This window comes from Lactuca serriola, chromosome 2 (genome assembly GCF_051521515.1).
Source record: "Lactuca serriola cultivar US96UC23 chromosome 2, Lser_US96UC23_V15, whole genome shotgun sequence".
NCBI classification, from domain to species: domain Eukaryota; kingdom Viridiplantae; phylum Streptophyta; class Magnoliopsida; order Asterales; family Asteraceae; genus Lactuca; species Lactuca serriola.
In genome coordinates, this window is record NC_136409.1 from 73,945,586 (window position 1) to 73,957,643 (window position 12,058).

General features: G+C 35.4%; 1 protein-coding gene and 1 pseudogene across 1 annotated transcript; both read right to left on the minus strand.

Annotated features, from left to right (window-relative positions):
- Nucleotides 1–486: 486 nt before the first annotated feature.
- Nucleotides 487–3,952, minus strand: LOC145086409 (putative disease resistance protein RGA3). The gene has a single exon (XM_079024159.1). The coding sequence runs from the start codon at nucleotides 3,855–3,857 to the stop codon at nucleotides 624–626; it is 3,234 nt and encodes a 1,077-aa protein (XP_078880285.1). The 5' UTR covers nucleotides 3,858–3,952; the 3' UTR covers nucleotides 487–623.
- A 5,176-nt stretch (nucleotides 3,953–9,128) lies between these two features.
- LOC145089338 (leucine aminopeptidase 2, chloroplastic-like) overlaps nucleotides 9,129–12,058 on the minus strand; it is a 29,355-nt pseudogene continuing 26,425 nt past the window's right edge.

Sequence of the window (12,058 nt, forward strand, 5' to 3'; positions counted from 1 at the left end):
ACTCAATCCGAACAGATCCATTTCCTAGGAGTGCTAAGTCCAATACCATGCAATAGATTCTTAACCAGCCAGTTTAAACATTACATCTTGAGTACTGTTATTTGTGTTTATAAGATATTAAATTTAATACGCAATTAAAATTAGAAATATTGACAGTATTGATAAGTGTATAATCCTAAGGAACATTATACCGATGGTTTATGCAGATCAAGTCAAAGAAGGATGAGAAATTTTGAAATCATATATTGCAATTAAACATATTAGTAGTCTAGTAGAAATCAGTTACAATGAACGAGAACCATTATCCAATGAACTGGTCCAATGATGAACTCTCTATGAAAAAAAATACTAAGCACTACTGAATGTTGAAAAATTGGTCCAGCAATTGCAAATAAAAGTCAATAGTTGTAAGGAATAAGTGAGAGGAGTTTTGAGATATTTAGTAATTTAGTATAAAGTGTAAGTATCAAATTTATAGAACTAATGTTTGGACTTTTACATATCTTTTGCACTTCTCTTATTGAACAAGACAAATGTTTCAGTACCAATTGGATCACAAGGGAGGTGAAAGTGAAAACAGAGTTTATTAGTTAGTAACAGGAGGAATGAGTGATACAACATAATTAACACCTTTGATAATTTAGTTCGACATAAGTTGCTTCACGCGGTGCTCCCTGTCTAAATATTTCTTTATTCAGCCCTTCGCAACCATAGAAATATAATTTTCGGATAGATGACATGTTTTTTAACCACTTGGGCAGTTCTCGCATTCTGAATTTACTTATGGTTAATGAAGTCAGTGAGGTGAGGTGTTGTATTTCTTCTGGCATTGACTCCCAATGATGGTCACCGTATAATGTTAACGAGTGAAGGTGGTTCCTTAACTTCTGGATGCCTTGGAGACTCGGGAAAGAATCCAGCTCCTTTGAGAACGGACCAAGTGACAAGTCATTTAAGAAGGCAAAACAGTCGAACATTTCTTGAGGGAAGGAAGTCAGCTTTTCGCAATGGGCAATAAACAAAGTCTTCAAAGAATGACACTGGTTGGGCAAATTGGGTATTCCTAAAAGACTAGGGCATTTACTGATATATAAAAATTCAAGAGATGTAAGACCTTGTATGCTCTTAATGGACTCCAGACCTGTGCAGTCCCATATCCTTAAGGAAACAAGAGGATGGGGATTGCATTCATCTAAGAGAATAATCTTTGGGCAATCAATAATCACCAACCTATCAAGGACAGGAGAAATCATTTTTGAGCTGTTGGTTGCTCCATCTATCCACTTTTCAAGTCTTTCCATATTCCGTAGTGTGAGAGATCTCAACGATGGAGATAAAGGCTTCGTAGATCCGGTAACATCGGAAGTACTCCTTAAGCTTGTCAAGCTGTCCATATCCTTCAACACCAGATCCCGAAGATGAGGCAGGTGCTCAAGCGTTGGAAGAGAGAGGCAGCGCCTACATCCAGATAATTTGATCTCCACGAGCTTGTCAAGGGGTGTCCATTTCCCTTCAATATGGATTGCCATCTTCGTTACCCATTCTGCAAAATTATCACCTGAAAAATTGTTAAATATCAACTTTTTCACATCTCTAGGGGGTTGCAAGCCTTCCAATACATCCTTGCTGTTTCGGTTGGCATCTTCATTATGGTTCCTACTCCAATTGAATTCAATATTGTATAAGTTTTTCTTTCTAGATAAATCTGCCTTGACAGCATCCTCTTTGCTCTCTACATTTTCTAGATCGAAAATACGGAGCGTTCCAGTAAGGTTATTCAAATTGCGTAGCTCTTCAATACCATGTCCCTTCCTTCCAACCACTCTGACAGAAGACAGTTTTCGAAGATCAATCAACTGCCCCAAGATATTGACCGGAATGATTGTGTAACACATTAGATATCGCAGGCATATCAAATTTCTCATGGTTTCCGGAAACTGCTTAATGTCTTCAGGCAACTTCAGAGTTTGCAAGTGGTATAATTTACCAATAGATTTAGGAAGAACACGGATAATCGTCTGTGTCAAATCTAGATACCTGAGATGCACCAACCCTCCAATTGAATCGTCTAACTTCCTTCTTTTATAACCTTTGAGTTTTAGGACTCGTATGCACTTGAATTGTTGAAATGAAAATTTCTTCTCAATTTCAGCTTCGATGAACAATGTATGCAAAGTTCTAGCTACCGGCTTCCTTTCAATGAACATAGAAACCTTGGATTTGAATTCATCATCCTCGATCAGTTCTTGGTAAAAAGAGAGATGTTTAACATGAGGGATACGTGCAATATCATCATTAGTTGCATCCACCAGACATCGGCTTTCATGATTTGAAAGTGATAATGAAAGGTCATGCACCAGATCATGCATGCTACAATGAGTGATGTGACCATACTTATCCCTTTGAACATCTTGGAACAACGAATTACTTACCAAAATCTGAAAAACATCATTTCCGACATCCTCCATCTCCTTGTTTTTTTCCTCATGAACCAACCCTAAAGCCATCCAAAGTCTGACCAGTTTTTCCCTTTTCATGACCTTGTCTTTCTTAAAGATGGAACAATATAGAAAACATTGCTTGACTGTAGAATTGGGGAGATTATCAAAGCTCAGTTCCAAGATCCTTTGAACTTTATTCCCTTCTTCTATATCCCAAACATTGTTGGTTTTGATGGACAACCACTTCTCTGGATCAGTGTCATTTGCCAACATGCCACCTATTACATTTAATAACAATGGTAAACCACAACATTTTTTCACAATCTCACGCCCTATCGCTTCTAGTTCTGGAGGCGGTGATTTTCCTGGCACAAATGCTCTTCCTCTAAAGATTGACCAACACTCATCATTGGAAAGACCTTCTAGATTACACGAATCCCTGATCATATCATGAGTTCCGATTGCAAGTTTTCGTGTAGTGATAAGAATGCCACTTCCATTTTGTGAGTTTACATATAGCATTTCTTTCCTAAAATCTTCCCAATATTGCCTCTCTTCGACCCAAACATCATCCAAGACAAGCAGATATCTTTTTGATCCCAACAGCTCTTTAAGACTATCAATTAAATAGACCTTAGTGTGCAACTGAGGTTCCTTGCCAGCAACAGATTCGTAGATCATTTCGAGAAGTTTGACGATGCTAACTTTAACCGACACACACAACCATTTTCTCACATCAAAATACTGCTCGATTTTTTCGTCATTGTAAACCAACTTCGCCAAAGCTGTCTTCCCAATACCACCCATTCCCACAATGGGCAAAATTGTAAGTTCTTCTTCCTTTCTTGACTCGGTTAATAGCTCTACGATTCGTTGTTTCTCATCATCCCTCCCAAAAATTTGGAATTTTTCTGGATAAGGTACAGTCTCCCGATCTAGATCTGGAACAGTCTCCCGATCCGGATCTGGAACAGTGCCAGCAGGCTGTTGATCAATTTGTAGTTGTAAACCGTTTGCATTTTTAAATATTTCATCCAAGTCTTCATTGATTTTTTCGATTTTATGACCAATTTCATTACGAAATGAAAGCTTTTTTAAGCTTGGAAGACACGATACCTTTCTTGCCACCTGATCTTGTTTCCTTATCTGACGCCTTAAAATTTCATAATCAACCTCGTCCAACACATCGTCAGCTTTGACCACTGCTTCTTTTAGTTGTTTCAACCACGCCCTCACAGCCTCTGTTTCCTTTCGTTTCTCTGCATCGCGCAATCTGGCCCGAATCAGCTCCAATTTTTGGTGGAGGCTGTTGAGCTTTTCTTCGTAATTCCAAGCAGTGGCGATTTCGCTGGCAGCGATAGTCAACACCTTTTTCAGTATCCCCTCCGCAGCAATAGTGACTAAAGCTTCGGCCATTTTCACTGTTAACAAAATGAGAGAGAGAGAGAGAGAGAGAGAGAGAGAGAGAGAGAGAGAGAGTAGTTACAAATAGATTTCTAACGTTATCCAGATTCGTGGTAGCAAATAGATGTAGTTACAAATAGATTTCAACGTTATCTAGATTCGTGGTAGCAAATAGACATGAGGGAGGTGTGGGTGGCAAATTCTCTTATTTTTAATATCATTTCCCTCATTTTTCTTTTCTTTACCTAAACTTACCTAAACAAATAGATGGAAAAATTTTCTTACTATTTTTCTTAAATATATTTTCTATAAATATTAGGAAATTAAAAACCATGAGTTTTGATATATATTTTTTTTATAATTTTTAGAAGATATACAATTTAATAAGATATTAAAAAAAAAAATAAAAAAAAGTTGATCAATAGGAATAGGAGAGAGAGTGAGGGAATGAGCTCCCTCACCACCTTTCTCTCACTCAAAGTGCGGTGTTCAACTGAGAGGAAAAGTTTCAATCACCATTTCCCTCGTCAACACCGTCCAAGCCTTATAAATATCGTTTTCATTTTAAGACCGAAATATAGGTTGTTTTTATCGTGCCATGTTACAATATACACAGAAGAAAGCATCAACACACACACATACAAAAGTTAATATGCAAAAAGTAAACTATAGCCACTTTCAGGGATAGTTTTAAGGGTTCCCGGTGTGGCACTGGCAACCCTTAACTTTTCTGGCCGCAATGTAAAATTTTTTGATTTTTCGATTTTTTTAAACTATTTTTCATGTATCGACAACACATATTCATCCCGGCAACACCTACTATGTATTCCTGCGTCCGTCGCTGACCACTTTTTGATGTTCTTATACAAATCCATATTCATGGCTATATTTTGAGATCAGACAAGTAAAACGAAGAGGCATAATGGATTCATTATTTAAGTTTTATTTTAGAATCTATAACGGGATTGGACCAACAAATGAATGGATTGTATACACTCAAGCACACATAATACAAATCATTACCAATATCTAAATATATACTTGTAAAAATATTACCTGTACGTAGAGTTCTATCCCTTTCATTCGTCTTCTTTGCAAAGAAATGATTCGAAATTTAGAAGATCAAATTTAGTAGTTGTGAAGAAAAAATGTAATAACCATAAATTTTACGCCAAATTTAATCTTTTTAAATCATAAATAAAAACCATATAACATTGTTTACAAAATGTTTTCAAATCATTTCCCATCAGAGTGTCCCAAAAATCATAACATAAGGATGAGGAGCGGTACGGTCACGCCTTCGCCTTTCCATGACCTCCTAAAGTACCTGAAACAATAAGCTGAAAACTGTAAGCCGGAGGGCTTACAGTTTTCAGCTTATTGGGCTTAGTGAGCTACCCCTAAAATAATAATATCATATTAGTAATAATTAATCAATCAACATGCATACTGGGCCATCGGCCTGACTGGAACACCCTGTCGGGCCTGCAGTCTGTCTGAAACTATCCCGAGCCTTCGACATGACTGGTCTGCCACGTGGGCCTACAGTCTTCCCGAATCGCTTATTGGGTATATTGGCCTTCAGCACAAAGCAGGACCGCCTCAACCCAACCACAAGAAAATAACCATGTGCACATATAACAGGTAATCACATAACAGTCCATAGACAAACAAGTAGATCTAGCAGATCATAAGGCATAACAACATCCTAACCAGGATACCGACCTATCCGGTCACTAACATACCATCATCCTATATACCAGGACACCGACCTAAACCAGGTCACTAACATAATACTTTCCTAATTACCAGGACGCCGATCTAATCAGATCAATAAGCACATCAACCCGTACATGTACAAATATTAGATATAACTATCTTGTAGATCATCGATCATAGTAATCTCTCATAACCAAAACACCGACCCAACCAGGTCACTAACATGTCAATCCATGACATCATACTGTCTATCTGGATACCGATCTAATATATCATAACCACATGTAGCATACCATAACAATCACAACTAAAGGGTCGGCCTTGGTGTCGTAGACCCTATCGATATAGTGAAGATAACTCACCTCGCAGATGTCGACACGAAAGGTAACTCCAACTCTCAGACCACTTGACACAGGCTCCACCACCTATCATCATAGTACGTCATACTCATAAGTCCTTAACCTTTTAAGGTACCCCATAACCCACTAGTCAACCCCTGGTCAAGGTCAAAGCCCTCAGTCAAGGTCAACAGTCCATGTTGACCCCAACTCGCCGAGTACCATCGGCTACTCACCGAGTTCCTTGCAGTACAATCCAACTCGCTGAGTCATCGGGGTGACTCGTCGAGTTCCTTTGATTCTCGTTCGAACTTTTAATGCCACCCGTCGAGTTCCCTCCTTGCGACTCGATGGATACACACTCATACAGATCCAAGAGGAAACCCATCCGACTCGCCGAGTTGTTCTTCAACTCGTCGAGTCTTATGGTGATCTTCATCGGACTCGCCGAGTTGTTCAACCAATTCGTCGAGTTCACGGCCATCTTCATGTGACTCGCCGAGTCCATTCAGTCCTTTTATCATGCAGACAACTTTTAAGCCATGGCAAGGCCCTAAATTGTAGATTCAACTTCCTTAGGCATGCTTACCATGTAAAGTTGCAAACTTTACGTGGATGCAAGGCTCCAATGACTCAAAAAGCCCAAACTATGCTTGGAATGGGGTTTTACACTTAGGGAGGGGCTTAAACTTGCCAAGGCTAAGAACTTTATGGTCCTTCAATCTATAGAGAGTTCAGATATGAAGTTACAACTTCAGATCTTGGCTCATACTCCAAGAAATGACTTTATAACCCAACCAAGAACCCTAATCTTCAACCAAGGAGGTCTAGAACGAAATAGAAAGGAGGATAACAGCTTGATACCTTCCCAAGAGATGACAAACGGAGTAGATCCGGATTTCCCCCAAGCTCTTACTTCAAACCACTTGCTTTCCCTAGCTCTTTTCACCAAAAATCCTCTTCCAAGGCTTCAAACACACAATGGGCACACACACACGTATTAGGGTTTGCTAAGAGACTACAAAGAGGGTGAAAGAGGTTTATGTTCCCTTAAATAGGGTGTGCACAACCCTGGAATTTAGGGTTTCAGCTGCCAGCTCCTACTCGCCGAGTCCCAATATGGACTTGTTGAGTAGGTTACTTAACACACGATCCTTCCCGCTGCTACTAGACGAGTAGATCAACCAACTCGTCGAGTAGGGCTTAACCCAATAACTCATATTTAAGCAATACCTGAGAATCGGGGCGTTACAAAAAAAGACTTGAAGTCACGTATGTTAGTATGTATACAATTAGTACATTATAGTGAAAAGTTATTTATCACCAAACTCTTAAAATAAGTGAAACTTACTTTTCAAACAAATTCACTATTCATTGTTTACTATGTACTATTTATTATTCACTATTCGGCTACATATATAACCATGGAAGATTTAAATGAAATATGAATATAGTTTTTAAAGTGGACCACCTAACCACAAACTAATTAATGAATTCTTTAATTTTATATGTACAAAAAACTATAGAAAATGAAAGTTAAGGATGAATGTCCATGCTTCCCACATGTTTTCCTACAACCTCCATGGCTCCATGTTCATGCGGATTTATAAGGAGAATTACATTAAAAAGGTAATATATTTTGATTAATTTTTTACTTTTGTTAATAAACTCTGGTTTGCTTGAAAAAGATGTAGCATACTTCGAAAGACATTTGCTTTGGGTACTTATTGTCAAAGGAATCAACCGATATATGGAAAATTTTGTTCAGCATTTTATATGGAAAGATGAAATGGAAGGACTTTATACGGCATGATATTTTGATTTGCTGAATCTGGGCCTCGTAATATGTTGTAGTTAGTTGATATTAATCTCAGATTTAGCTGGTAATTAGGTTGTAAGAAGAAGTCTCTTCATAATTAGAATACACAATTTTGAGAGCACTCTCTTCCATTCCTTTTTTCTTTTGTCATGGCATCAGATCAAAGCCCGGTTGTGACTTCCTGAGTTATTTATTATTTGAGTTTTAGGCCAATTTCATCTATTAATATTTTGCTCAATTATTGGTCCATTATTCTATAGCATCATGTCTTCAGAAAGATATGATTCCTCATTTGTTAATGACTTACATACAAACCAACATGGAGCATGATGAAACCAATCTTGTTTCTATACCATATGCAGCTCAAAGTAAGTCAAGAGTAAAAGACATGGATAGTGTTAATTGTTTTCTTGCAAATGATATGTCCTTAAATTGTTCCAAAAAGATTTGCAATTGTCGCAAAAAAGATGACCATATCATCAAAGATTGTCCTACTTATGCCCTCAAGAAGTATCAAACACCATATACTGATTTGCTTTAGTCGACTCCACAAATGTTGTTGCTAGTTTTGTAAATACTACTTTCCAGACACAATGCTCATGCTTGTTCGCAATCCATATCCCTGAAAACTATTCAACAAATGATCATTTTTGCATTCTCCACATTAGGGATTTCTAGGTTAAATTTTAACTAAATCTTATGCTTGATACTTTGATTCGGGTGCTTCCAATCACATGACAAATAATATTGATGTCCTTACCAATGTAAATAAATACATTGAAATCTCAAGATTTCCAAGATTCATACAGATGGTGGAAATACTCTTCCTATTCCATCCATCGGTGACATTGTCTCCATTATAATCAAATTATATATATATATATATATATATATATATATATATATATATATATATATAGAGAGAGAGAGAGAGAGAGAGGCAAGTTCAAATGTTTCTCACATTTACTGTGTGCTAGAATGCACCAATAAGAATTTAGTATTAATTATATGTATATTAAATACTATCCATACTTATAATTCATTTTTATGGAAACTAATTAAATTCGTTATTAATGTCAACAATAATATTCTTTCAGAATGAACTAGATTATGACCCACGTAAAACACGGGGAACGTATAAAAAAATACATATAAAGCTATAAAAAAAATTGGTACATTAATAATAATAATAATAATAATAATAATAATAATAATAATAATAATAATAATAATAATAATAATAAATAATAAATAATAATAATAATAAAGATAAAGTCCAATACATAACAAACGCAATACTAGATTGTCTTGATGAAAATTATTTGACCAATAATCAAATATCTAAAATGAAAATACTTGTTCTTTCTGATTAGCACAAAGGGTAAAAATGTAATTTTGCAATTAACCTTAAATTATTTGGAGAAAACACGATAATTGCTTCAAGAAAAGAGCTGCAGTAATAGAACCACCCTGACGACCACCAGTGTTGACCATATCAGCCACTCCAGGTTTCATGGATTCCCAATAACTTTTCTCCATTGGCAACCTCCAAAGCTTTTCTCCAGCGACTTCCGAGGCCACAACCACTTCCTTTGACAACTCATCACCCGGTGTGAAAATGTATGTTTTATTATTTAAGCAAAATATCAATAATGACTTTTTTAGAGTAAATTACTTAAATCGTCCCTATGGTTTGGTCAAAATTGCACGTTTGGTCCCTAACTTTTTTTTGCACTCGGATCGTCCCTATAGTATATTTTGTTGCGTTTTTTGTCCCTTACATACATAAATTTAGGGAACAAACGTGCAATTTTGACCAAACCATAGGGATGAAAAACGCAACAAAATCAAACCACAGGGACGATCCGAGTGCAAAAAAAAGGTTAGGGACCAAACGTGCACTTTTGACCAAACCATAAGGACTATTTTAGTAATTTACTCCTTTTTTTATATATCCTTTTTTTTATCCCAAATTATGTTATCAATGTATTCATGTATACGTGCAATTGAGGGCCCAAGAGCAACCACATAAGCTCTAGTCAAAGTTGCCAAAACAACAATATGAGGAAATTATGGAATATGCCATGTCACCAATGTACTTTTCATTGCTTTGTATATTTTAGCATTCGACTTTCATTTTTTACTATTACAACATTGTAATTGCATATTTTTTTTATTAAAACATTGTATTTTGAAAATTTTACCAAATTCTAGCATTATACTTTACAAAAAATCTTATTAGGATATTATACTTTGAAAAAGGTACCCAATTTTAACCAAATAAAAGATGTAACTGAATAGTAAAAGTTACCTTGTCTACTCCTTGATTACAAGCATACACTAAAGCATCAGCAAGTGTAAGTCCACCTTCAACATCAGTGTTGTTAACCTACATTAACATGAAAGATTCAATAAAAAATTTCAATTATATATACAAGATGGGAATTTCAAACTTCATAATTGTATTATACTTTGTTATGATTTATCAAATTTCATGATTTTTTTTTGTAAATGTGTACCACAATTGTCTTTCATTTGAGGTTTTCAATATATCTCCAGGATTCATACCAGTTCCACTTATCATGTTCTCACAAGCTGCTACAATAAAATGAACATGTGATACCATAATTTATAAGCCAAGTTATATATCACAGGTATAAAAAGTTGTTATTACTTTTTTACTTAAAGGATTCACATTAAGACACTTCATTCAATCCAAAAAAAAACTTTGTGTATACATTATACAACACTTACTATTTACCATTCAACACTATCCATACAGAAATTAATGGGAAAAGAAGGAAGAAACTTGTCCTTATCAGGTAAGTTTTTTTTATAGATTTTCCTATTAACTCCTATCTTTTTTATAAATTTTCTTTAGAACATATCATCTCACCTTTACACCAAGCGGTTTAATTTAACCAAGGGCTTTTGCTGCACATAAAATCGCTGCAGAGCCACCCATATCAAATTTCATCAGCTCAATTAAACAACCAGGTCCTCTCTAAATGTTGTAGCCACCATGCAAACAAAAAAATAACAAAGAAATGTCACATTTAGAAGAAAATATTAAATATACATTCTCTAACTAATAACATCTGAAAACAAAATAAGAGAATATTATTATCACCTGTCAAAAGTCAACCCCTTTCCTACTAAAGTAAGCTTGGTTTTAATGGAACCACTTGGAGGTTTATAACATAAATGGATAAATTTTGGGGGATTTGCAGAAGCAACAACACCAAGATATGAACCCATTTTCAATTCTTTGCATTGTTCTATATCCAATATATTTGTTGTAAGCACATCACTATATGTTGCATCAATCTTTTCAACTTCTTCCGCTAATACCCCTGAAGCATAAACTTAAACATGTAACAAATGGGCCCAAGAAGGGTAAAAAAGTTAGTAAAAAAGGATGACCAAACAGGATTGAGAACATTAGCAAGGGCATTTACAAGCTCTTTTCCCAAAATTACCCCTGAGCAAATTTCTTGTGTGTACTTAAGTTTATTTTCTAGCTTGGGTCCAAATCCAAGACCAAAAAGGGTCAACAGACTTAATTATCTATAAAATTCAAGGTGCAACCTACCTAATAAAAGATAAGAAAAAAATTACCTTTTGTTATTGGTGAAGCAGTAGCAAGCTTTGATTCAGTTGCTAAACATATGTTGGATGCAACTTGACCAACATTAAGTGTTAACGGAATCTTCTTCACATTATCAGATGATACATTCTATCAATGAAACAATAAATAAGCATAGTGAGATTTCATAATTCTATAAGGGTATTTTCATCCTTGAACATAAGATCATTTGAAACTTTTTCATAAAACATACATTAAATATCAAAGAGCTAACCATAGAACATCCAAGAACAAAATATCTCATTTTCTTCTTTGCCTACACAAAAATATACAAAAACAAACCACTTATATAAGCATAATAATATGGTAAAAATAATCAATTTTTTGTCAGAAACTCAAAAACCAATTTGGTTGGATAGAATGAAATAAAAAATGAATGGAATGACAAAAGAAAATGACTAAGAACCCTAATTTCTAATCTCAAGATACATAAAGATATTTTCCAACAAATTACAAACCCACAAGCTATGCTAATCCCAAGATAAATCGAATCCCAGGTTGGAAAATTGAAATCAAACCGGGGAAAGGAAATGAAAAAAAAAAACTTAAACTATGATAGCCGAAAATAAGAGAATGGAAAATTAGAATCAAAACAAATTAAAACATCGGGAATGAATATCATTACCTTTCAACACATAATTTTTTTATTTTAACCTCTCGTGGCCACCATTGTTCAATCAAAACCCTAAAA